The sequence below is a fragment of the Oncorhynchus clarkii genome, chromosome 3, assembly GCF_045791955.1.
Source record: "Oncorhynchus clarkii lewisi isolate Uvic-CL-2024 chromosome 3, UVic_Ocla_1.0, whole genome shotgun sequence".
Lineage (NCBI taxonomy): Eukaryota > Metazoa > Chordata > Actinopteri > Salmoniformes > Salmonidae > Oncorhynchus > Oncorhynchus clarkii.
The window spans coordinates 58323093-58351074 of record NC_092149.1 but is presented as its reverse complement, the minus strand read 5'-3'; the positions used below and the strand labels follow the sequence as shown (position 1 = coordinate 58351074).

The window sequence follows — 27982 nt, the reverse complement described above, 5'->3', positions numbered from 1 at the left end:
TATGTGCGCAGCGGTATTTTTATGCTTCTTAAGTTCAGTTTTTGCTTCTTTTACTGTCAGTTTTTGTACACCAGATTCAAACAGCTGAAAGTACAATATTTTTGTTTATGGAAAATATACTTCACAGCTGTTTAGATTGTACAAGGATTCTCTACTATATACTTGCTTGTTTTGTCACAAAGCGAAATTAGGCGATTTGAATTTTAGCAGGTGCATTGAGCACCTTTAACAGAAACTACCGAAACCAAACAAACATTATTGACTAGAAATTATTAACGGGAAATGTACTACTGGTGATATATATAATGGTCAATTGATAGACACTAACAATCAAAGGGCAAACAATTCACACAATGAGTTAAAAAAACAATGAATGCGCACACATTTACAGGAGAGAGCATTCTGGAGAGAGACGCGCTTTGTGCATCTAAGCCATTCCGCAATGGAATAGGCCACTGAGACAGGCACGAATCAGACAGGTGTCTCGTGTGCCACATTTTATTGTTTTGCAACTGCTTGACCAAACAAACCGCAGTCGACCAACAGCCTATTGACCAAACAATCGACCAGTCGACTAAATGGGGTCAACCCTAAATCTATGTAGGCTATACAATATATGCATGCTATATTTTCTTGTACTGTACAGTATCCTGTAGAAAGACTTCTATGTAGGTATTTTGCAAAGCACCTCTGGCCTACATGCACTGCATTGTTTTACACTGACAACAAAAAAATGACATCAGTCAAGTGAATAGGCTGGGGGAATCACTGTGGTACAACATTTGTGCATAAATGGATTATTGGCGTGCCAAAGACATCCCTCTCATTGAAAACACAGCCCCAGGGGGGAACAGTGGTATAGTGTCAAACCAACACTTAAAATTGCCTTGCCTTCCCCCTGGCCATTTCAGGTGGGTATACAGTGATATAGTGGAGGAGAGGTGATGTATTGAGGTAATACAGTGGTGAGGTTAATGTGTGGTTGTTATCTGATCTTGTCTTGTCGTGCCTCAGTGAGAGGCGAGGGGTGGAGCGGAGGAAAGGAACCTGATTGTTTGACCCTTGGGTATAGGTTTGTTTTTCTGTGTGCAGAATCTGGGGTCATTTTGATTCTGAATGACTCTACAGAAAAAGAGAGGGAAAGAAAACACCCTTCTACTGTAATTGACTCATTCCAGTTGCATCATGTCAAGATGATGTCATGTTCGACATATTGGCCACATTTTAGGGCTGGGAATTGCCAGGGACCTCGCGATATTTAGGTCCCATACGATATGTATTGTGATTCTCAAGATTATATATGTATTGCAATCAGGGGTTGGAAATTAAGCTCTGAAAAGTTTCAACCCCCAAAAAGTTTAGGGTTTACTGAACTTCAGAGAGTTGCTTTAACGTTGGACCAAAACCACCTAGCTAGCTACCAAGCTTGTGCGTGCAGAGCGGCACCAGAATTAAAATAAAAGACACATATTACCTTTTAGTCGATAATAAATCCAATGTGAAATGTGATAACTATAGTATCCTTAACTAGCGTTGAATTAAATTGTATCCATTGTTCTCTAATTAAAAATCTCTCTCCCTAATTTCGGAATCACGCTTGTAAACGTCAGTAGGTTACAGCACACTATGCTTCAAAGGGAGGGGCAGGTATCCTATACACACACACACACACAAAGATTTTCAGCTAGCAGGCACACTGAAACATTTCTGAGTGAGGGCTTTCCATAGGCGCTTTGTTGCGTTTTTAGTGGGACTGGAAATAAATGCCCGGAATGTAAAATAACATTATTAACCAGTTCCCATGCTTTTAAAAATAACGGTTCTGTTCCGGAACAGTATAGAACACTTTCGTTCCTGGTTTTGATCCTGTTCCTATAAAAATGTCATTCTATTCCAGTTTTCGGTTCTGTTTTCTGTTTTCTGTTCTGTTCCCCAATCCCTGATTGCAATTTGATATGCGATTTGATGTTCCAAACATATTGCTTTCTATATGTCTGCTGCAGAAAGACAAGAGAGCATGAGAAAATTTGTTTTGATCAGTCATGGCAATAAAAGTGCTGAAAACATTGCTCACGATTTACAAATATGATGGAGAACAAGCTATAAGATGAAAAATACAGGAAAACTGGCACAGGTACTGTCGACTAGTGTTAGCTAAAGCTACCTAACAAAAACATTTTGAATAAGAATTACAAATCGATACGTGGGGTCAAAGTATTGATATAATATCGTCCAAAATAATATTGAGATATGTAAGTGTATCAAATTTTCCCCCACCCATCACTACCAAATGTGGCTGATAGGTTGTGCTGCTATAAGTGCAGAAGATTATATCTTGGAATTATGGTATTTTAATACCGATAATATGTGTATCTTTCAAAGACATTCTAAAAAGGGATATTGATGACATAAATGCAACATTACTAGTGTCCATTTCAATAATTTGAATTACATTAACTCTTTTGGGATAGGGGGCAGCGTTTTCACTTTTGGATGAATAGCGTGCCCAGAGTGAACTGCCTCCTACTCTGTCCCAGATGCTAATATATGCATATTATTATTAGTATTGGATAGAAAACACTCTGCAGTTTCTAAAACTGGTTGAATGATGTCTGTGAGTATAACAGAACTCATATGGCAGGCAAAAACCTGAGAAAAATCGAACCAGGAAGTGGGAAATCTGACGTTTGTAGTTTTTCAAAGCTTGGCCTACTGAATACACAGTGTCTATGGAGTCAAGTTGCACTTCATACAGCTTCCATTAGATGTCAACCGTCTTTAGAAACTGGTTTGAGGATTCTACTATAAAGGAGGGGCTCATGAGATCTGTTTGAGTCAGTGGTCTTGCAGAGTGCTTCAGGCTCGTGACGCGCGCTCCCGACAGAGTTAGCTCTCGTTCCAGTGCTTTTCTTCAGACATAGGAATTCTCCGGTTGGAACATTATTGATGTTTTATGTTAAAAACATCCTAAAGATTGATTACATACATTGTTTGACTTGTTTCTACGACCTGTAACGGAACTGAGTTTTTGTCTGGACGAAGTGCTCGCGCCTCATGAAGATGGATTACTGGGTTGAACACGCTAACAACAAGTAGCTATTTGGACATAAATGATGGACTTTATGGAACAAATCAGTCATTTATTGTCGAACTGGGATTCCTGGGAGTGCCACCTGATGAGGATCATCAAAGGTAAGTCAATATTTATAGTGTTATTTCTAACTGCTGGACTCCAAAATGGCGGATATTTCTCTGGCTGGATTGGGCTCTGAGCGCCGTTCTCAGATTATGCTTTTTCCGTAAAGTTTAAAAAAAATCTGACACAGCGGTTGCATTAAGGAGAAGTCTATCTTTAATTCTGTGAATAACAATTGTATCTTTTATCAATGTTTATTATGAGTATTTCTGCAAAATCACCGGATGTTTTGGAATCAAAACATTATTGCACATAACGTGCCAATGTAAACTGAGATTTTTGGATATAAATATACACATTATCGAACAAAACATACATGTATTGTGTAACATGATGTCCTATGACTGTCATCTGATGAAGATCATCAAAGGTTAGTGATTAATTGTATCTATATTTCTGCTTTTTGCGACTCCTATCTTTGGCTGGAAAAATGGCTGTGTTTTTTTTTTACTTGGCGGTGAAAGCACATGGCTGTGTGCTTTCGCTGTAAAGCATTTTTAAAATCGGACATGATGGGAAGATTAACAAGAAGTTAATCTTTCATTTGCTGTATTGGACTTGTTAATGTGTGAAAGTTATATATTTCAAATAAATATTTTTGAATGAATGAATGAATTTTGCGCGCTGCCTTTTCAGCGGAATGTTGTCAAGGGGTTCCGTAGCACCAATGTTCCTAACCATAAACATCAATGCCTTTCTTAAAATCAATACACAAGTATATGTTTTTAAACCTGCATATTTAGTTAAAATTCATGTTAGCAGGCAATATTAACAAGGGAAATTGTTAGCAGAGTGTAAACAGTGTCAGGGTATATGCAGCAGTTTGGACCGTCTGGCTCGTTGCGACTGTGTCAAGACCGTTTCTTCCTAACAAAGACCGTAATTAATTTGCCCAAACTTTACATAAGTATGACATAACATTGAAGGTTGTGCAGTAACAGCAATATTTAGACTTAGGGTTGCCACCCGTTCGATAAAATACGGAACGGTTCTGTATTTCACTGAAAGAAAAAACGTTTTGTAATGACCTAAGGCTCGTATTTCTGTGAGTTTATTATATTGTAATTAAGTCTATGATTTGATATTTGATAGAGCAGTCTGACTAAGCGGTGGTAGGCAGCAGCAGGCTCGTAAGCATTCATTCAAACTTTACTGCATTTGCCAGCAGCTCTTAGCAATGTTTGAAGCACAGCACTGTATATGACTTCAAGCCTATCAACTCCTGAGATTAGGCTGGCAACACTAAAGTGCCTATTAGAACATCCAATAGTCAAAGGTTTATGAAATACAAATGGCATGGAGAGAAATAGTCAACGCGTCATAATTCCTATAATAACTACAACCTAAAACTACTTAACTGGGAATATTGATGAACTGGGAATATTGAACCACCAGCTTTCATATGTTCTGAGCAATGTACTTAAATATTAGCTTTTTACATGGCACATTTTGCACTTTAACTTTCTTCTCCAACACTGTGTTTTTGCATTACTTAAACCAAATTGAGCATGTTTCATTATTTATGAGACTAAATAGATGTTTATTTATGTATAATAAGTTCAAGTAAAAGTGTTCATTGTTCATTCAGTATTGTTGTAATTGTCATTATTACAAATATATATATACATATATATATATATATATATAAAAATCGGCTGATTAATCGGTATCAAATTTTATTTGTCACATGCGCCAAATACAACAACCAACAATGCAGTTCATGAAATAGAGTTTAGAAAATATTTACTAAATAAACTAAAGGAAAAAATTAAATAAAAATGAACAATAAAATGACATAACAATAACGAGGCGATATACAGGGGGTACTGGTAACGAGTCAATGTGCAGGGGTACAGGTTAGTCGAGGTAACTTGTACATGTAGGTAGGGGTAAAGTGACTATGCATAGATAATAAACAATAGAAGCAGTGTAAAAACAAAGGGGGGAGGTCAATGTTAATAGTCCTGGTGGCCCATTTGATTAATTGTTCAGCAGTCTTACAGCTTGGGGGTAGAAGCTGTAAAGGAGCCTTTTGGACCTAGACTAGGCACTTCGGTACCGCTTGTGGTGCGATAGCAGAGAGAACAGCCTATGACTTGGGTGACTGGAGTCTTTGACCATTTTTGGGGCCTTCCTCTGACACCGCATAGTATATAGGTTGGATGCTGAGCAATTGCAAAATCAGGTTAATATAGCTATTTTTTAAATGAGAAAGTTACTGAAGTGATTTAACACTGTAGACTCTGACCATAATGTCCTACAGTATGGAAAAGAATGAATGTAATATTGAGATTTTATGCTGTCTGCCCATGGTAGACAGCAAATTTGCCGGCCTCCCTTAAGTCAGTGCTTCGGTCCCCTGGAGAACCATCCCTCCTGGTCATTACATGGGTGTGAGTTTTAGGGTCAGTTTAATTGACCGTCAGATTATGCCCCTCTGCATCCCCTTACCCCACCACCCACCCCCTGCCACTCCCACCCTGCTCCCCAGGTTCCAGCCCGCTAGGCCTAGAAAAGGGAGTCTCCAAAACAAGGACTGTCTTTGTATCACCCCACTCTGCCAGGAAATTGAAACCGCTTTCACCGCGGATGCCGCAGAAAGGGGTGGACATGGGCCCAGAAAACCACCTGAGCGGTCTCAGGTATCGTCTGTAAAGCACTCTGCAGGTGAAGCCAACAAGTACAAATGGGTGAGCGCTACTGAGGCATCAGTGGAGAAACCATTTGGGGATGTGTTTGATCTGAAAAGACATTAAATCCCTTAAACAGAAGAAATTCAGGCAAGGAACTAATGCCTCTTCACCATTGGGGTTGGCTACACAAAATGCCAAATGTTTGCTAAATAAAGTAGCCAAATTCTTGCCTGACAGCTGTCAAGAAGGCAGTATGCTGTTGACTCTCCAGAAGTGATCCACTAGGGGTAATATATGCGACATGTGGACACTTGCTTGTCGAACGTCTCATTCCAAAATCATGGCCATTAATATGGAGTTGGTCCCCCCCTTTGCTTCTATAACAGCCTCCACTCTTCTGGGAAGGCTTTCCACTAGATGTTGGAACATTTCTGCGGGGACTTGCTTCCATTCAGCCACAAGAGCATTAGTGTGTTTGGAAACTGATGTTGGGCGATTAAGCCTGGCTCGCAATCGGCATTCCAATTCATCCCAAAGGTGTTCGATGGGGTTAAGGTCAGGGCTCTGTGCAGGCCAGTCAAGTTCTTCCACACCAACCTCGACAAACCATTTCTGTATGGACCTCGCTTTCTACACAGGGGCATTGTCATGCTGAAACAAGTAAGGGCCTTCCCCCAAACTGTTACCACAAAGTTGGAAGAACATAAGATTTCCCTTCACGGGAACTAGGGACCTAGCCCGAACCAGGAAAGAGAGCCCCAGACCATTATTTATCATCCACCAAACTTTACAGTTGGCACTATGCATTGGGGCAGTTATCGTTCTCCTGGCATCCGCCAAACCCAGATTTGTCTGTCGGACTGCCAGATGGTGAAGCGTGATTCATCACTCCAGAGCCTGCCACTTTCCACAATAACACGTTTCCACAATAACAGCACTTACAGTTTACCGGGGCAGCTATAGCAGGGCAGAAATTTGACAAACTAACTTGTTGGAAAGGTGGCATCCTATGATGGTGAGCTCACTAAGGCCATTCTACTGCCAATGTTTGTCTATGGAGATTGTATGGCTGTGTACTCGATTTTATACACCTGTCAGCAACGGGTATGGCTGACAGGGATGTCGACATACTTTTGTATATATAATGTACCTGTAGCCCCACAAGTGGTAGGTAATAACACACTATCTTTAACAACTTCAACACAAGAACTGAGCGCTATTGTGAGATTGAGAAAGAATAGTGAGACTAATGTGTATTTGTGCTGTGTCAGACCGTTATTGACAGAGGTATCTCAGAGTGGAGATATGTCTATTGTGTCTTGACAGTTAGATCTGACTGTGATTTACAGGATCAGGCTTATTCATCTTAGATTTCAATTGGTTTCAAATGGCCTACTACTCCACCCACCTAGTGTGTTATACAGTTTACGTTCAACCAGCTACCTATGAAGCTCTGCAGGAATGTGTGAAACTCAGCACATAGTTATAGCCTGTCTAAGCCAGTTGACCCCATGAACTGTTAACTGGCAAACATTAAAAACTGTAAAAATCCAGGGTTTAAGAGTTTTAAATTATTTTTAAAAACATGACAAAGCCGAATTATATTAGGCTTAAGCTTTGCTTATATAGGTAGCATAAAAGGTCCTCAGGAGGACAAAGCAGTCTTTCAAACATCAGATACTGAGTCTCAATGAAAAAGGTGAGCCTGGAATTGCAGGTGTTTTCCAATAGAAGGCACTTTATTCATGGACAAAAGGCTTCTTGTAGCTGGGGGAGGACGCAGATAGAGCTGGGAAATACATTTTGACAGTGAAACAATTCGGTTTTATAGCTTTTCAATGTGCCACCTCTAACTTGCTCTGAACTGGGTCACTACGTGCCTACTTCTCCTGTCTTCTCTCCTCGGTTTTAGGGGCACTGGCGGAAACAGGCCAAAATGTAATTAAAGTGTAGATTAAACATAAAATCCTTTGTCAAACTCGACAGTCACACCAAAATATAAACATTTCATGTGCAGTGACTCACTCAGTACCATGAGGAACTATACAATTGGATGGAGTCACTTTCACTTTTTTTGTTGTTGTGAAGGAGTACCTGGTTTAATAGGCTGTATAATTGGACCATTCAACTTGGCGATTATCTTCATTAAAGCTTTGAGGGCTTCTCCTTAACGGTCGAGGGTCTTCGATCGTTTTAATTAACGAGACACAATTCCTTCCCCGAACCTACAGTGGAATCAATAGAACCAGAGCAGGCCATTGGGCGACTGCCCCAGTTAGTCTGCCTGTGCCTTTGTCGACCTTGCTCCTTGGAGATCTAATCTGTAGAGATGATGAGAGATTGGGTCCTATCCCGGAGTTCTCTTGTCAGGTTAAGATTAAATTAAACTCCTTTAGCTGTCCCACCTGGGCCTTGGGCCAAGGTAATTGAATAGAGATGCCTGGAAGTTTTATCCAGCGAGGTTGACTATAGTAATCCCTTCTTCTCCCATGGTTTCAGATATGTCACCTGAGTGCAGAGCCGGTGGTGCAGCCTGCCTGAACATTCTATGGGGCAGTGCCAGTTTCTGTTTATTAAGACATGTCCCATGGCAGAGATTAAATCACACAATGCCCTGCGTAGGGCTCTCCCTTAACTCAGCAGTCCAAAAAGGAACCATTGCTTTAACCATTCATCTTTGGCCTGGGCAAATCCCTTTCTGGTCACAGGTGCCAACATTAAGATCAGCATGTTCGTTACTCTTCATTTGGGACAGGGTTAGAAATGAAGACTTGGGTGTTCTGTTTATGGCAATGAGGTCTGTCCACACCACATGTGTGATTCACCACCTCGGAGACTAACTAGAGAGCGCCTACCACTTCGAAAGGGAAATAAATCCATGACAGAGTTGATTAAGTATTCAGAAGTCAGTACTGCAAGAACACAGAGATGTGAACATTGTACCTTAATGAAATGCTCTTGTTTACAGACAAATCTCTCCCACCACTCTTTCTGCCTCACCCTACCTAGTTTAAAATGTTGATTCAAGATAACCTTATGAATTCCAAGTTATCCTCAGGTAGGACACAATGGCAATCTGCCAATGTTCGTAAGCAACTCTTATCAGTCACTGTGGCAACCTGTTTGTCTTTGGGTCATACATAACCTCTGGACAGGGACATCAACCCCCATCATCCATCCTAAAATCATGAAAATAACACGGGGAAAGAAAGGGCAGGTGTCTCAGACCAGGGCTTATTAGTGCAGGTACCATCCCTTGTGGTTCTGGGTCATAGGTTTTCACCTGCCCCTTCAATCAGAAGACTAGCCTCCAAGGAACAACTGACACTCCCCTTTTTCAATCATGGGGCATTCCATGGGCATTATTTATTTTGACACCATGGGTTGGAAAACAACCAGTCCAATGAAAATAATGGGGAAATATTGTACATGATCTCATGCATTTAATTCAACTGGGAATTTCTCAAGACTCCACAGCAAGGCAGATTTCTTGAGGTAACTCTGTTTAAGTATGGGGGGGGGGGAAGCCTGAGTAGGTGACGTCCATCAATCTCTCCTTACACACAATGATAGCCTGTCCTCATCTTGTCAATGACATAAACCGGTAGGGAGGCTGCATGACATAATGACATGGCGCTCAGATGACACGTGATGGAGGTGTATTATAGCCTGAAGGTTGACTTTTTTATGTCTATATTAAGACCCTATACCTCAAAGCCTTGACGTCATTGCATTCACAACATATGGAGTCTTCCCGTATAATAGTCATATGACATCCATGTAATGCTATGTTCTCACTTATCTCGAGTTTTTCACTAAGGTTAAATCAAAGCTGCAGGGGAGTTTATCTAAACGCCTTCTGAACAAAACCGTTTCCATCTTGTCATCCAATTATATAATATGTAGCTTTTTTATTAGTGCTTATAACAGTAGGTTTGTTGCAGTGGTTTATTTGGAGGGTGATGAAAAACTGAGAAAACAATGAGAACTGAGAAGACTCATTTTTCCCTCTCCACCTTTCTTGCCATCTACCTGGTCGTCTTACCCCACCACCATCCATCCCTCTCTCACTCTGTCTATCCATCTGTCTCCTTCCCTCTCTCCTCTCTTTTCATGGGGGGGAAAGTGGCTGCTGAATCAAAGCAGGCCAGTGAACAAGGCCCCCTCTTTTCAGCAGAGTGATAAAAAGTTAATTGGTAGTGTGTGACCAGTCTCAGATTCCTGTGTAATTGCCTCGAGTTGGGTCGGCCTTGATGAAGTCAGTTATACGACACAGAGGGAGAAAAACACCAAAAAGCAACTTAAAACCTTGGCCAGTATCCAAATGATTTAATGAAGAACCTTCTGCAACAAACTGGCAACTAACAAAAGGAACACATGTGCTTGGAGCCACATTTAGTTACTGTTGATAACAGGCACATTTAGTTACTGTTGATAACAGGCACATTTAGTTACTGTTGATAACAGGCACATTTAGTTACTGTTGATAACAGGCACATTTAGTTGATTCTATTGTACATCACACACATATATATATATATTATTTTTTAAGTTGGATGGATGTAATATTTCGGTATCTTTCTTTGAAACCAAGAATTTAACTTATTTACTGTTTTTCTGAAAAGACAAAAAAAAAAGTATACTTTCAAGATTAAGATCAGGACTCAGAATGTGGCAAAAGATGGTGTCATATGGTAAAAAAACGTTATTACCCATGCTTAATATCAGATGGGTCCTTATCAGATATGTTCTGACTGAGTCGTAATCCAATAATAAAAAACACAACTTGTGCTATCTATCCACAGCAATAGCAGTAGTATGTCTTCACAAGTGCTTCTCCTTGACTATAAACACACTGACCCAAAAGTCTGTGAGCTAGATCTTACTGCCAAGGACCGGCGCCATTGTGCAGCAGCACTGTTTGAGCAATACCAGAGCTCAGGGTTGCAACACTTATCTCTGTGTTGCAGCAGTAGGCTACATGATATCAGCGATTATTTATGTTTTAACCAACTATTGCGATTTGACTTGCGATATAGATCAAAACACTTGGGTGAACTGGAACCATATAAATAGAATGATTTATATTAAGAAACAAAGTGGGAAAAAAACAGCATTGTTCTTGTTTGGTACAATCTGTAGACTGCATTTTAACAGAACAGGCTGAAAACTGACAAGACGGAGTTAACTACAGATGTTACACAAGGCTGAGTTGCATTTCAAAATATTGCATGTGATATGGATCTCTTGCTATATGGATAATGCACAGGTCAATATTGCGATTTTGATGTGAATTAGATGAATTGTGCAGCCCTACTACCCAGGTAACCCAAGTTCATCCTTTTATTTAGAAACTCTATTCTATCTTACTGGAGAGGGCCCTTGATGAAACCAGTCAAACAGACACATATGGGTGGATTATTCTCTGCCTTTTCCACTCTAAGGCCATCATCAGCCGAGGCCCTCCTCAAGAACAGGGCACCACTTCAAACAGCTCATCACCCAATTCCCCTGTGATCTCCCACTGTCCTGACAGCAGACTGACAGACAAACACACAGACAGACATGATAAGAAGGGGGAGGAGGGCTCGGTTTCACTCTTGACTACCCTGGAAAATGACTGATGGCAGGAGACAGAGGGAAGAGGGACACAACTGATAGAGGGGCTGACAAGTTTGAGATGGGTAGAGAAAGAGAAAAAAATAAAGAAAATGGAAGACGGCCACAGTGGAAGAAATGGGGCTGCTGGGTGCATTGATAAAGGAAGAGAGAAAGATAACAGGATGACAAGGACAGAGAGAAAGAGAGAAGCCTAACATAATCCTGCATAGGTTGCAGTATCAAGTTGGCGCATTGCTAGAATGAGAGATGTAGCTTAAATTAGGGCTAGTCTGGAAGAATTGGGATTTAAAGGCATAATACAAATGCCAGCACCATGCCTCCCTACTTTTCCCACACACCGAGCACCAGACTTGTACAAGTATGGAGCCTTGACTTGAAGAGAGGGGGTAGGCAGTCTGTTTTTAACTTGTTTTGGTTGTGCACTGGTGGACTAGTGGCAGCAGGTATGGGACCACGCTGAGAACCACCTGTCCTGACAAAGTCAACCAAAAGTAAGTACCCTCTGGTTAGTGATGCTTTATGGGTAGCTTAGATTTCATTCAAAATGATGTCCTTGTTATCAAATATTTTGTGTGTTTAATGACAATGACGTAACCTACATTTTCACCTTTATTTAACCAGGTAGGCTAGTTGAGAACAAGTTCTCATTTACAATTGCGACCTGGCCAAGATAAAGCAAAGCAGTTCGACACATACAACAACACAGAGTTACACATGGAGTAAAACAAACATATAGTCAATAATACAGTAGAAAAATAAGTCTATACATGATGTGAGCAAATGAGGTGAGATAAGGGGGGAAAAGGCAAAAAAAAGGCCATGGTGGCGAAGTAAATACAATATAGCAAGTAAAACACTGGAATGGTAGATTTGCAGTGGAAGAATGTGCAAAGTAGAAATAAGAATAATGAGATGCAAAGGAGCAAAATAAATAAATAAATACAGTAGGGGAAGAGGTAGTTGCTTGGACTAAATTATAGATGTAAATAATTAGATGCTGGGGACTGGGAAACTGCCAATGGCAATACATTTCTGTTGGTTGTGCATTTCTTTTTCCTGGAAGCTGTGTGGCCCTGGCTAGGCCCTGAGTGACAGATTGAGACAGAGGTCAGCAGTGGATCCCTGGGCCGGCAGGACACACACAAACAGGCTAGCCTTATGTGGCACTGCAACTGTCACAGCTGAACATTAATGGAGAGAGAGGGCTATAAGTGGCTGGGTGTGTGGTTTCCTGACCACTACAAAAACAAACAAAAAAATATTCAATTGTAGGCTCAGCTACTGTACTCAAAACATTATGGGGCTAAATGCATATCGTTTTACATAATTCTGGATCATACTTAGTGATGAAATCTCTAAGTTGAATGATCAAATGATCTGTGTTGTGGTTTGGACCACAGTTACGGGCAGTGAGTGACGCAACATAAACATTTCTGTTCCTCAGTTACCAGTACCCCATAGTTAAGAGTACACAGTACAGACACTTAGATGTCCATTGTTTCTCCTATGGCTCAACCATTGGAAACTATTGGGCATGAGTGTTCCGCACACATTTTGAATGGACCAATACAATGGCCTTTGTTCGATGGTTAAACATGTCACCAACAGCTGTCTGCTGAATGGACAACAGTTCACGACAATGGACTACTACGTTGCCATCGATAACAAGATTTGCGCCGATAGAAGCAGAAAAAAATAAACCCCACCATTTACCACTACTATGAATATTTCCATATTCGATGAATGATTATTATTACGTTTTCGGCAATACTTACAATAATGGCTAGATGTAACCTATGAATTAGGCTATGCAAAAATCTGTAGCCTACACTATCAATCACTTATTGCGCCTTCCTCCATTGCAAAACCGTGTAACCGTGCAATTGACTTACCTATGGCAATGTTTGGTCAGTTTCTTTCTGGATTTAGTTGAAAATGGTGAGGTAGTTATCTTTTTCGTCGCCTAAAACTTCGGTGTATGACCCATGTTGCCTCGTCTCGGAGTGGTTGACAGGGCAGCAGACGCAGCGGGACCCGGGAAGAGGCGGGGAAGCCAACCGGAGGGCGGGGTTGAAGGGCAGGTGAAGTTTCCCTCTCGAGGAGAAGTGGATATGGGAATCTTGCGTGGGCACCACCGCACACCCCCACACAAATTGTTCATCATAGCTGTTTAAAAAATTACATAATTTCCCAGAAGAAAAACAACAACATATTGATCTAGATTATTTTCATATTTTTATTGTGTTTGAAACAAAGTGTTCAGTCTATGGATCCAAGATTATAATGTAGGCCTATTTAAATAAGTAAAGGGAAAGAAATAGGCTATTATGTTGGCTAACACCAGACTTGTTCAGTTTTATCTGTCTTTATTTCAATGAATCTTGACATCTGAAATTGCTATCTTACACCATGCAGTCATCATCAACAGCACTATTTTGTCCGAACAGAACAGTGTGGTAGCCTATTAGGTACAGGACAGAGATACATCTTGTGGTGAACATATGGCGTATGATGAGACAAATGGCTAAATATGATTTATGTCAAGAGTTTCTCTTTAACTTATGAAAACCGTTGTCTGAACAACATTGTCCCTTGTCCCATAAACCTCATTGATAGTTGACTCACAAGCGCTTTCTTTGCAAATGTTTCAGACTAAGAGTTACTAACAGTGACCAAAGACACTTCAGAAGCAAGAGCGACAGATGGAGAGAAGAGAAAGAGAGAGAGCGAGAGAGAAGCGATAAGATAAATTACATTTAAAACAGGAAATGACATTCAGCTCAGGAATTTGACAGACGCCAACAGTCATCCTTCAGTCATCATGATAATACCTTAAGGAAGGGTCATTCATATGTGTAAGTAAATTAATGCATGACTTTCAACAGGAAACCAGTATGAGAGGTGAACGAATGCAAGACCCTGTTCCAAGACACCTTAATAGAACACATTTCACAACAGCATAACTCATTATTCACTGTGTATTTAGACATTATAAAAAAACAAACATTGAATCTTTATCTTTAGCTCTGCATTGTTGGAAAATGACCCGTAAGTAAGCATTTCACTGTTAGTCTACACTTGTTGTTTACGAACCATGTGAAATGTGACTTAATTTTTTTCCTTACCTCATACGAAGTTCAGAAAAAACACTTATTTAGACTTTGTGAACTAGAATGAAAGAGGCAGTCGAAAAGCACTTGATTTGATATACGACAGAGAGCAGATATATACAAAACCATTAGTCTGAATATCCTTTAGCACCATGAATACAGGTGGACCACAAGTAGACAAGTGACATGTAGGAAATACTCAAGATCCCAGACCAATGACAACCTTATATAATTTGTAAACCATTCTGATTGTGTTACTTCTTTAGAGTGGAGAGAGTAAATCCAGAAAGACCAAACATGAAATCCCTGATAAACCCTAGAACTCAAACACTTCAGTTCCGACGAGCCCATACACTGCCAGATCTACTGATGGGCTGATCAGCATCATTGCAGTGGGGAAACAACCAATCACACGTCTCATCATCTCTTCAACTTCAGATTACCACAGGTATTCAACCCTCTTTTTCTCCACCTTCATTTATAAAGATAATTGACGATACACCTTCTTTTAAAATAACAACCTGGCATGTGAGACATTCAGTCTAAAGCAGCAAAAAACGAAACCCAGCAAAGGAAGGAAATACGGTATAATAACCATGTTAGGCATTACAAAATACCTATATATCTTTTAGGTCTAATTCCTCACATTTCTTGGAAATGTTCATAAACTGTACGGTCCGCCAGTTTTGGCTTCATAGCACCTCATTAATGTATTTCAATTTGGTCTGCATGTAACACAAATGAAAAGACTCAATGCCCCGAAACCAAGAATATAGAAAATACTTACAGGAAATTCAAAGTTCTGTCTCAACAATCTGCTCCAATGCTGTCTTAAAAGGTTGTTACTGTGGCTTGGGATACATACTCTGATTTAGAAATGTTTACAATAAGAAAGTTGATCTGTATCTTAACAATATGCATCTCAAGCAGAGTAGATTAGTAAAGTATGACCATAGCATCTTCACGTGACTTCAGTAGTGTGTGATATTGTCAAAGCACATGTTCAAATAACTAACATCAATGTTGCATAAATAAAATGTGTCAAATAAATAGCAGATATCTTCATCAAAGATGCGGAAAATAATAATCATTAAATCAACTCAATTCAGTACAAAACAGAGTGCTACTTTCAAAACCACTACTTTTAAAGGTGATCTTAAACATTCATCAAAAAAACACTATGTGGGTTCTAAAACACACTAGAATACTAACTGTGTCTCCATACGTTCATCCTTAACAACATCTGTGTCCCTTCTATTGTTTCTGAGGGTATTGGTGTTAGACGGAAACCCCTAAACAACCATATTCAATGTTACCCTCTAAACCACCTTTTTCTCATAATTTATCTTAAAGGAAAACCAGCCTGTTTCACAAGATACAACACTGAACAAGCACCAGAGAGACATCACCCTCAACAACATATAGGAGCTCATTACACATTTCAGTCTGAGAGAGAGAGGGAGAGCGAGAAAGCGAGAGAGAGAGAGAGAGAGAGAGAGAGAGAGAGAGAGAGAGAGAGAGAGAGAGAGAGAGAGAGGCATATCGATAGAGCACCAGAAACAGAGGCAGAGTGAGAGAGATTCAAGAAGGCGAAAGATGAAAAACACTTGTTCAACATTACGGAGCCTCTCTTTCCTCTTGACCATGAGGATAGGAGACCTATTAATAAAGATATGAGCCAGAGTGTGTTTTTTTCAGGAATGAGGAGTCTGGAGTCCCAGTAAAGGCAGAGTGGTGAGAGAAGGAGAGGAGGATTGGTCCCAGTGGTTAGAGAGAGAGATAGCAAGGTCCATGAGGGAAGAGAATATCCCAGACAGTCCTGGAGTGGGGTCCGGTCCTAAATGGAGAGGAGATCTGGTCTGTACATCCAGCTGGAAAATCCAGCTTCCACCTGCAGCTGTGAAAAAAAAGAGAGAAAGACTCAGGGAGAGACTCAGAAAGAGATTGTTTACGGTTTGATTGCCTAGTACGCATTGTAAGTGTGAGGTAATAGTGTTAGATTGGTGATGTATTCAGCTAACATGAGGTCATGAAAGGGACAAAAAACACAAAGCTCTGATTTTATATTCATATGTGCTGCCCCCTTGAGGACCAATATTGAACTTTACATATGAAATGTAGAGGCTAAAGGGCCTCGGAAACACTTTCCTAGGGACCCTAATGCTCTTTAAGATGCAGGTCTTGTGTACTAGTTTCTAGAATAGAGTGAATGCTTTGGTCCTGACCTAGATATTGGCCCCAACACAGATGTCATTGAGGCCTTTGGCTTTCTCTGTAAACCTCAAGTGATTCCCAGAGTTCTCTCAGGGCTGATTAAAGCCTGAATTAAAGCTTTTGAGACTTCATTAATTAATGGCTGGTTTCCTGGCTGTCATTAATCTTCTCAAAGGACAACAGCACCAGAGTGGGCCAATACCAGACCCCATCACCAATTAGTCCAATGTGATTAAGTCATGCTAAACGCGTGACAAAAAGAGAAACGGCCACACAGCTGGGCTCAGGGTTACCATGGGCAATTCCTCTAAGCTCTGATTTGGCTGAATCAAGCATTCAACAGCTGTATTGTTTCAATTCAGATGTGAATAAATTGTAAAGGAATGGCTGTAAGGTTAAAAATAGAGCAGTGTGGGAAGTAGGAAAAGTCATTGGAGTCCATCAGAGAGAAGGGAACTACTCAGCGTTCTGGAGCAGTCGCAAGGCATATCCACTTGTCGGACCTCAAACTAAGCACTAAAATCGTACATATATTCCCACAAAACACTTGATTTTCCCATACAGAATGATGAAAATAAGACGACTCATGAATTGATCAATGACTAATGACAATGTGTCCTGTACTAACCTGTGCTTTATTTGCTGCGCTGCTGCTGCTGCTGCTGCTGCTGCTGGCGGTGGGGTGATGGAGAGGCCGGGTGGCGGTGGTGGTGAGGGCTGGACACCCCTCCACCCCCGCGGATAGAGCCTCCACGGATGGAATGACCCGCTGAGGGAGAGGATGTGGACTGCTGCTGATGTCCTGCACGGATGGGCTTAGCTACAGAGAGAGAAGGGGCGAGACACTGATGTGAAACTTTTCATACAATTTCCTGTACAACACACACACAGATATATTAATACAGAGATATGTCAGCTAAATTGGAGTTACCTGGAAATCATTTATCACTGGATACAGTATGAAACATGATGCTCTCTGAGACACATGTAGGGGGAAGCTTCTCCCAACATTCTCTACTGTGTACCACTGTCTCTCACCTATTTGTGCAGAGTGCCCCCTCCTGGAGGAATTCTTGGAGAGCATGGCCTCTTTGATGCGGTCCACCTCCTGCAGGTAGCGTTTGCGGTCCCTCATGGCACTCTCTTTGGCCTCCCTCAGGGCTGCTTCCAAGGCCTTGACTCTCTCAGCCGTAGCCCGCAGACGTTTCTCCAGCTTGGGCAGCTCACAGCGCAGGTCGGCGTTATCACGCACCAACTGGAGAGGAGAGACGGGGAAGAGGAGGATATGTAGTTGTGCGTGTGTGTGTGTGTGTGTGTGTGTGTGTGTGTGTGTGTGATTCCTACCTGTTTGTGGACCTTGGTGAGCTGCTCCAGGTTGTTCTCCAGGAAGGTGATCCTCTGTCTCTGAGCCAGACTGCCCCCAGCCTCCTCATTATCCATCTCTGCACTCTGATTGGACAGAAACAGGGAAGTGACATCACACATAGGGCTGTGGCGGTCACAAAATTGTGTCAGACGGTAAGTGGCAAATGACTGCCGGTCTCAAGGTAATTAACTGTTAATTAACACAAACATGTTTAGCATCTCCGGGCTTCTTTGCATAGAAGCTGCTGATGCACGGCTTTAAAACATCTACATGTTACTAAGTTTAATAAATCTATTTAACATAGCCTACACCATCACAATAAAATCCACTATTTATATAGTTGCAATAGACCTATATATCTGGGAATGTCTTAGAAATCAAAACATATGCGCTGCATGATGCGACTCTATATTGATGATTTGGAAAAAGTTGCAAAAAAGGAATGCGCTCTGATCCTTGCGCTTCCCGCGAAGACAGAGACAATTGCATTGCTGCTCTGCTTGTGTGGCAAGCAAGTTAGGGGATATGTAATCAATGGAAGATGGAATTAAAATGACAGTATTAAAAGTGAAATGAGAAAGAAAGGCTACGATGGCCAAGTTGTTGTTATGTGTAGGCTAACTGTAGGACAGTGAGAAGAGCAGTAATGCTATGGCTAGCCTCAATTAGCATAGTTAGCTAGCGTCTCTCAGTTTGATGCAGTCAAGACAGGTACTATACGATATACTATATAATCTAATGGGATAATAAATAACTAGCAAGAAGTTAGTTTAGCACGAGGTAACAGTAGTTGCGGTCTCTCCCTCCATGTCTCTGCTCAGGTGCTCCGAGCCTCCAGTGTCTTACTCACACTCACACATTAACACACAGCATGTCCTCCGCTCCCTAACCTACAGCTGCTAGCTCTGTGTCTCTCTCTCTCTCCCCTTCTCCATCACTCCGGTTTAATAAAGTAACAAAACAATTGCCTTTTCTGCTGCTTCCCTCACTCGGATCAGACCGGTTGTTCTTTAGGTCATTTCGGGAACGTGTTTTAAAAATGTATTCACACATTTTGGGTCCGGAGCTTTCCTATGTCCATTTCGGACCTGGAGCTCTACCCCATCACCATTTGTCCTCATTATTCCAATTACTCAAATTAAATCAGGAAGTGTTCAGCGAATGATTAGAGGGACAATATAGTGCCGAGTACCAGGCCATTAGCGAGGGCCATTAGCAAGTTCGGTAGGCTACCCATCAACTCCATTCATTTGCACAGCTTTGGATGGGATTACCGTGACCAAGAGGGAATTTGACTGGGTCATGACTCGTGACTGGTGGTGTGGTGGTACGCACCACAACTGCTGACATTTACAGTAAGTATATGGTACATAGTGTGGGAAACTGGTTCCTAAAGTCGACTTGTTTTGTTGTTGCCTTCGCCTTCTGGGCTTAGTAACCAATAACACCTCACCAAACAATGGCAACAGCCTTGTTAGTTGTTAGCAGAAAAGGTGGATGTAAAGGCATACACTAAGCCCACAAATGAGTGCATATGTGAAGGTTTACAGAGTGGAAACATTCCAGCTGAGCCTTAAGGAGATATCTCCCCCAATAACCTATCCTTCCTGTACTTACCATGCTGACGCGGGAGGTGAGCTCTTGGATGAAAAGCCTGCGCAGGTTGTGCAGGGTCTGAAGCTCCTTGGCCTGGTGGAATTGATACATCTCATGGTCAATGAGTTCAACATCAATCAACACCTGAGACGGACGCTATAATAACTCCATCCACTCACCACAGTTTCTTCCAGCCCCTTCAGGTCCTCCTTGGCCTGCTCTCTCTTCTCATTCAAGAAGCTACAGCAGAGAGAAAGAGAGGACATATGGTGTTCAGGGCTTAGCGATTCATTTCATGTTACAAACATGTTATGACCATGTTATAACCATGCTACACACACGTCTCAGGAGAACAGAACAGAGCTGTGGTAGATAGTGTAATAGACAGACTTACACAAGCTTCTGCAGTTGCTCGTCCTTCTCCAGCTCCTCGGCCTTCAGTTTGTCATTGTCTGACCGCAGCTTGCTCTGTTCCAGCTGCAGCCCCTGGTTCAGACTAGGGGGAGTGCACAGTGGTCACTATTCAGTATAGTATAAATCAATGCTACACTGTACATACTGTCATTATCGCATGGGACTATGTTTACTACCTGAAATGGGACTTTAAAAAAAGACCTGTAACTGAAATAAATAAAAAGGATGTTACTCCTTGAGCTCGTCCAGGACCCTCTGCTTGTGGTCGATCTCATCCCGCAGGCGAGACAGCTGCTTCTGATGCACCTCTCTGTGGTTCTCCATCTGCTCCTCTAGGGTTTTCTACAGAGTGCAGAAAGGAACACAGGGTCAAGGGTCAAAGTTCGTTGATTTTATTTACCTTTCACAAGAACCTGAAAGAGAGCGGGGGGGTGCAACAAAAATGGGAGAGATGAGAGAGGGAGGGATAAGAGAAATAGAGAGGTCTTAACCTTCATCTCCACTGCATCCTGCAGTTTGGTCAGGTGCTCCTTCTGCTTATCCATCACATGTACCTCTTTCATTTTCTCTGTGTAGATGAAAAATGAAAAAACAAGAGACAGAGTTTTTTTTCCCTTTGTGTGATGGACTGATTGGTGACAGGCATGTTTGTGTTGGTGTCTGAGTGTCTCACCTTGTGCATGTAGTGCGTGTAGCTCTTCCATCAGGGAGTCCTGGCTCTCCTCCAGCTGCCTCTTCTTCTGCTCCATGTTCTGCATGTAGTCTGTCAGAGACTTGATCTTAGCCTGGTGCTGCATGGAGTACACACACCATCAGGCAGGGACGGGGTTAATAACAGTGCAAAATAATATTTTCTTTAACCAGGTTTCCATCCAATTTTCTATGTTGGTGAAAACGTTTTTATGCGCAAGTATTGATATACTGTAATAATCATCGTATGGAAGTAAACATCGAGTCATGCGATGACATGTTGTGTGGTCCTCCCACTAAGACTCAACAGGAAACCATGCCGTTTATAAGGCTACAGATGAAATAAATTATGATTAACTTCATAGGGTGGTGAATGTGCAAGATGATGAGCTTGATGCTCTTTTCCAATAAATATCGAGGGTCATGTTCTGGTGACATGATGATCAATGCTTGGCTGTCGTCTGACAAATAAAAATAATCTCGCTCTTTTGTCCTCATCAAGTAGGCTCTATGTGCAATCTAGCCAACAGCGCTCAGATAGCACAAGTGCCAATACCAGAGTGGGCACATTCGCTATATAACGCAACATTTTTTGTGAGAAAACCATCAGTAGAGTTGAAAATGCGAAGGAAACCCATTTAACTTGTATTTTTTATTTGCTACATGGGAATTTAACAGCAAAAGGTATTTTGTGTGCACTACGTCATCACGCACAGCCTTTTTATCTGCAACAAGTCATTTTGATGGAAACACATCTCTGGTGAGAAAATGCGCATATTGTTTTTATGCAGATTTAAAAAAATATTTGCATGAAAATCTGTCGCCAATTGGATTGAAACCTAGCTACTACCTCACTTTCCAAACAAGCTGCATGAACAGAATAGTTAACTGAAGAAAGGAAAATATTCAACAAGTCTTGAAGGGCAATGAGAGTGGACAGTTTTTTTTATATACAGTATATAGAAAATGATGTTAAATCCACTTCCTGGTTACCTGGGAGATGAGTAACTGACAGGAGGCCAGCTCCTTCTCATTGGCCTGCATCTTGCGGGAGGTGTCGACAAGGGAGCTCTCCAGCTGTTTGCTGCGGTTCACCAGAGACTTGACCTCCGACTTCATCTTGCTGATGTAAAGACGGGCCATGGTGAACTCCTCCTCGATGACCTCATTCACCTCCATCATCTGAGGAGCAGAGAGAGATCAGGAGTGAGTGAGATAGTGTATGAAATATGTGCTTGTATGGAAAACTGTTTGTAACAGGTAATGTGTCTCAATGACAGAGTGTGTACATGTATATGTGTGTATGAGTGTAAGTGTGTAATATGTTTGTATAATGTGTGTCCTTACAGACTTGAGGTCACTGGTGCCGATGATGCCTCCTATCTCACTGAGGTCTCGGAGCAGTAGACTGAGGATCTCTGCTGCTCTCTTCTTATGGTGACTGCTGAGCTCCTGTAGACTGGACAGCTCCCTCTGCACCCCCTCCAGAGTGGTCTGAAACGCACACACATTTTACCATCACAGTCCAGTCATAATATATATTCTAGAATATGTTTTGAACGGGGCAGAGGAATGCTAGAGAAATTGTCCGAGTTTCATTCCAGGAATGTTCCCTCCCCTCTGCCCTTGTTCACTCTCCTTCACGGATCTGAGACAACTGGGTAGGTGAAAGCAATAGTTCCTGAGATGTACATATCCAGTCCTTTGAGATCTGTAGCCATGCGGATGCCCCGCCCACCTGAGGATCTGTCTTTTCCTATTTCCTGTGTTTGAGGGTGAAAAATCACTTCCATCTCGCTGGATTGATTGCTTTCATTTCACTCCTGCCACTCTTTCATACTTTTTCCTGTGCCTGTCGTTTCTCCCCACATTCTAATAAAATGCTGACAATAAATGTCATACCTGATCTTCATTCATTTTCTGTCCATGCCAGTAAAATGTTGTATGAGCAATAATTCAGTCAATATCTGATGGATTTGTTTTTTAAATGCCCCCCCCCCCCCCCCCCCCCCCCCCCCCCCCCACCCCCCCCACCCCTCTGGAAACCTCTTTCTCAAAGCTAAGGACCTGGATCACATGTTATTTTTACAGCTTCTGAACAGCTGAAATAAAAAACCTGTCTGGGATTTGAACGAACATTCCAAAACATATATATTATGAAGGCTACAATCTTCTCTGTCTGTCGTAACAGAGATTGCAGTTGCACAAGCAGGACGCAGTCCCTACTAGTTGGAGCAAAAACAATCTGTGTTTTGTGTGATGATGTAGGGTGATCTTTACAGTTGCTGCCATATCGTAGTTCCTGAAAAAAATAACACTACCTGACTGCCAGTCTGCTTACTGAACCATGGAAGTTACAACTGTTTTGTGTACAACATGACGTTTGTAGGAAATCACACTTATGCTTAACAGCTTACTGAGGGAATGCAATAGTTGGAACAGATTTGTGCACAACATTAAGTTTGTAGGCTACACCAGTCATGCATAGGCAAGGAGGGGGTAGCGGCAACGGAGCACTCAGCACCACAGCAACTTAGGTAGTGGAGTTGGGCACTCCGCTACGTAAAAAGAAATCCTGTAAATGTGCAGAAATATATGTATTTTTAGCCTGGGGAAATTGGGATACAGAAACTCTGTATCCGTAGCAACTCTGTTTGTTTAAAATATTCTAAACGTTTGGAGTGTCTTCATCCATTATACAACTGTTGCGTTCATTACAACTGTTCTAAAAATCTTTGAACAATTTTGATGATGATTGCTACTGTAAAGGGTTAGTGTGTTCAGAGGGGAGGGATCTTCCTCCCAATATGACTCACGCTCTTGTGGTTGAGTTCCTCACTGAGCTGGTTGTTGGAGCGGTTCTTGTTCTCCACTTCCTGGCTCTTGTGGTCGTAGTTAACAGCCAGCTCCTCCAGGGCCTGCAGCACCTCCTTCACCTCCTCTTTGGCCGCCTCGTTCTCCCTCTGCAGCCTGGACAGGTCCTCCTGCAGCTTCTCATAGTCCTTACGGGCCGAAACCAGCAGCTGGATGGACGGGCAGGTGAGATGAGTATATATATATATATGAGTATATATATATATACATATATGAGTATATATATATACACACACACACACACACACACACACACACACACACACACACACACACACACACACACACACACACACACACACACACACACACGCTAAATTCAGTCAAATAATATGTTTCCAGCACAGTGCTTAGACCCCCCAAATATAACACCAGGATAGAAGCATCTTACAGTCTCTGGCACAAGACGAGGTATTATAAATCCACATCCCAAAATGAAAGCACAAATGCACTCCACAGGAGGTGGACAAGATGACAGAATGGCATTAAAGCAATTGTTTCTCTCAGCAGTTAGATTGTGCCCTGCTCCAGCCTTCAAACCCTTGACTATTTGCCTAGAGCGTAATGGACGAGTTACCATGGCAATGTCTTTCTTATTCAAATCCCTTTCTATAATTGCGTCTTTAAAAACCACTAAGGAAAGAATACTTGTATCTGATATGACTCACAGAGTAGGCAGCTGACACTGAGTCCTTACTACTACAGAATTTGCAGAATTTGCATAGAATTTGCATAGCATGCAATGTGTGTGATGAAACAAAGGTCTACAAAGGTCTACAAAATGTACATTGAGTATACAAAACAAGAACCCTTTCCATGACTGACCAAGTGAATCCAGCTCAAAGCTATGATCCCTTGTTTAAAAAAATATTTTACCCCTTTTTTTTACCCCAATTTCGTGGTATCCAATGGTATCCAATTGTTTTAGTAGCTATTATCTTGTCTCATCGCTACAACTCCCGTACGGGCTCGGGAGAGACAAAGGTTGAAAGTGATGCGTCCTCCGATACACAACCCAACCAAGCTGCACTGCTTCTTTACACAGCGCGCATCCAACCCGGAAGCCAGCCGCACCAATGTGTCGGAGAAAACACCGTGCACCTGGCAACCTTGGTTAGGGCGCACTGCGCCCGGCCCGCCACAGGAGTCACTGGTGCGCGATGAGACAAGGATATCCCTACCGGCCAATCCCTCCCTAACCCGGACGACGCTAGGCCAATTGTGCATCGCCTCGCGGACCTCCCGGTCGCGGCCGGTTACAACAGAGCCTGGGCGCGAACCCAGAGTCTCTGATAGTACAGCGCCCTTAACCACTGCGCCACCCGGGAGGCCCCACTATGATCCCTTATTGATGTCACTTGTTAAATCCACTTCAATCTGTGTAGATGAAGGGGAGGTGACGGGTTAAAGAAGGATTTTTAAGCCTTGAGACAATTGAGACATGGATTGTGTATATGTGCCATTCAGAGGGTGAATGGACAAGACAAAACATGTAAGTGCCTTTGAACAGGGTCTGATAGTAGGTGCCAGACGCACCGTTTTGTGTCAAGAACTGCAGCACTGCTTGGTTTTTCACGTTCAACAGTTTCATGTATGTATCAAGAATGGTCCACCACCCAAAAGACATCCAGCCAACTTGACACAAATGTGGGAAGCATTGGAATCAACATGGACCAGCATCACTGTGGAACGCTTTCGACACCTTGTAGAGTTCATGACTCGACAAATTGAGGCTGTTCTGAGGTTAAAATGGGGAGGGGGGGGGGGGGGGGGGGGGCAACTCAATATTAGGAAGGGGTTCCTAATGGTTGGAATACTCAGTGTATATCAAATGCAGATCCATATGTCACCACTAGATGGCAATAAACACAAATTCAAGTTATGCACTCTGTTTATGAGTGTAAAAAACATACTCCTTTGCTCATTGCACTAATTCAAGTTGATGAATACCTTCACTTTTATCAAGTTATAGCATGTCAATCTACGAGACTAAGGAATATAGATGAAGGAGATGTGTTGTATAGGGTTGGATAAGCTCACCTCATCCAGATGCAGGATATGTGTTGTATAGGGTTGGATAAGCTCACCTCATCTAGATGAAGAATATGTGTTGTATAGGGTTGGATAAGTCCACCTCATCTAGATGAAGGATATGTGTTGTATAGGGTTGGATAAGTCCACCTCATCTAGATGAAAGAGATGTGTTGTATAGGGTTGGATAAGCTCACCTCATCCAGATGCAGAAAATGTGTTGTATAGGGTTGGATAAGCTCACCTCATCCAGATGCAGGATATGTGTTGTATAGGGTTGGATAAGCTCACCTCATCTAGATGAAGGATATGTGTTGTATAGGGTTGGATAAGTCCACCTCATCTAGATGAAGGAGATGTGTTGTATAGGGTTGGATAAGCTCACCTCATCTAGATGAAAGAGATGTGTTGTATAGGGTTGGATAAGCTCACCTCATCCTGATGAAGGAGATGTGTTGTATAGGGTTGGATAAGCTCACCTCATCTAGATGAAGGAGATGTGTTGTATAGGGTTGGATAAGCCCACCTCATCCAGATGAAGGAGATGTGTTGTATAGGGTTGGATAAGCTCACCTCATCTTGATCGATCATCTGCTCTTTGAACTTCTCTGCCAGCTGACTGTGTTGGTTGATCTCATCATCCTGAGATGGGAGGAAAGAAGAAAAATACAATACAAAAATGTTGCATTCAGGTTTGGATTGACCAAGACTCTGTAATCCAGGGGGGGGGGGGGGGTAGCTAAAGCAGGGCTATGGCTGCTAGTGTGAGGCGGATTTGTGTGCACACCAATGTTTATTTTCCCAACAGTTAATTGACTTGAGATTTATGACCTGAGGATAATCAATCTAATCACCCCTTATTAGGTAAATGTCTGGGTCATTAAACCAGATTTACAACAATTCCACATAATTATGCATGTATGTGATTATATAGCATTTGCATATGATTAAAGCCCTCTTGTGGTTCATAAAATCTACAAACTGTCCCACCTCAATTAACCACAGACACAGCCCATTTTCAGTCATCCATGACCATGACCCTTCATCACTACGTGAGTCATCATGCTGCATTCATGTGCTCTCTGCATTATCGGAAACTGTGAACATTAAGACTGGGAAGCCCCATCCATTCCTCTCTGGCCCCGCCCACCTTGTCATCCAGCTGCTGGTACAAGTCGGTGATGAGCCCCTCGTATCGGGTCTTCTCCTCGTCCAATAGCGGGATAGGGGGTGGGGCGATGGTGTCAATCATGGGCGTGGCCATGGCGTCACCACTGTTGCTCTTCTTCTCCTTACTGCTCAGCTGTTCCTCCACTGGAACAGCCTCACCTGGTTGAGGGAGGGAGGGGAGGGAGGGAGGGGAGGGAGGGAGGGAGGGAGGGAGGGAGGGAGAGCAGTGGTTAGAGTGATGGACCTCAACCAAACAGTTGTGGGTTATGGAGAGGGAAAGCATGGACAGCTTTGACAGATTTTAGCTCACTAAATGTGCCTAAACGTCAATATCACATTCATAACATGAGACTGAGGGAGAAACAAACAAACTGTACAGAAATCGTCTTAGCTCAGAGGAGAATAATATCTATTATCTTTGTGTAACTATTTTCGTTCCATCCCATAAACAGAACACAGCCCAGCACAAACCCATGTCCACAGGAGACAGGGATATTGGCTGTATCCAGGCTGTATTCAGGCTGCATCACAGCCGGCCGTGATTGGGAGTCCCGTAGGGCGCCGCACAATTGGCCCAGCGTCGTCCGGGTTTTTGTTCCTCACTGACTTGCCTAGTTAAATAAAGGTTAAATAAAAAATTAATAAATAAAACATGGGACATGAATAATGTGACAGGTGATGAGGCTGATACCCGCTGGCAGAACCCAGGCGAGCGGCTTAGCCCCCGACCGTGCCGACCAGCCAAACATCACCACACCCAGAGATAATCCTCTCACAGCAGAAAGGGTGGAAGATGGATGAGTCTGTGTTGGGCAGCTCTCGCGGAGACTTTAAGATAAGGTGGAAAAGGGATGAGGGGGGGGTAGAGTTCTAAGCGGACAGAGCTCGGGGGAGGGGGACTTCTACTTCAGAGATCCAGAGGCAGACCGCACTCTGCCATCTTCAAGGACTGTCTGGGCATTTGTAGCTGTGGCTAATCTACAATGCAGCGCATGAATGTGTTATCTTATCTCGGAGAGAGAGAGGAATACACTTTCAGTAAAGAAATGATGGGTAGCCGTGGCAA

The 27982-nt window shown here is 42.3% G+C and overlaps 2 protein-coding genes across 2 annotated transcripts in view; both read right to left on the bottom strand.

The window, feature by feature from the left end:
• Positions 1-13451, bottom strand: part of LOC139406052 (ly6/PLAUR domain-containing protein 6B-like) — a 48087-nt gene extending 34636 nt beyond the window's left edge. Inside the window, exon 1 of the mRNA XM_071148516.1 lies at positions 13344-13451. The gene's annotated coding sequence lies outside the window, so the exon portion shown is untranslated. The remainder of the gene's footprint in view (positions 1-13343) is intronic.
• A 352-nt stretch (positions 13452-13803) lies between these two features.
• The window catches only part of LOC139399736 (kinesin heavy chain-like), a 37805-nt gene continuing 23626 nt past the window's right edge, over positions 13804-27982 (bottom strand). The window contains exons 12-26 of the mRNA XM_071144989.1: positions 26897-27075; positions 26320-26388; positions 23658-23864; positions 22189-22335; positions 21835-22023; positions 20825-20942; positions 20643-20719; positions 20384-20493; positions 20132-20233; positions 19917-19977; positions 19759-19830; positions 18120-18224; positions 17814-18030; positions 17404-17595; positions 13804-16458 (exon numbers count right to left, since the gene is read on the bottom strand). Of these exons, the coding sequence (XP_071001090.1) occupies positions 17411-17595; positions 17814-18030; positions 18120-18224; positions 19759-19830; positions 19917-19977; positions 20132-20233; positions 20384-20493; positions 20643-20719; positions 20825-20942; positions 21835-22023; positions 22189-22335; positions 23658-23864; positions 26320-26388; positions 26897-27075 (1838 nt within the window). The 3' untranslated portion in view covers positions 13804-16458; positions 17404-17410. The remainder of the gene's footprint in view (positions 16459-17403; positions 17596-17813; positions 18031-18119; positions 18225-19758; positions 19831-19916; positions 19978-20131; positions 20234-20383; positions 20494-20642; positions 20720-20824; positions 20943-21834; positions 22024-22188; positions 22336-23657; positions 23865-26319; positions 26389-26896; positions 27076-27982) is intronic.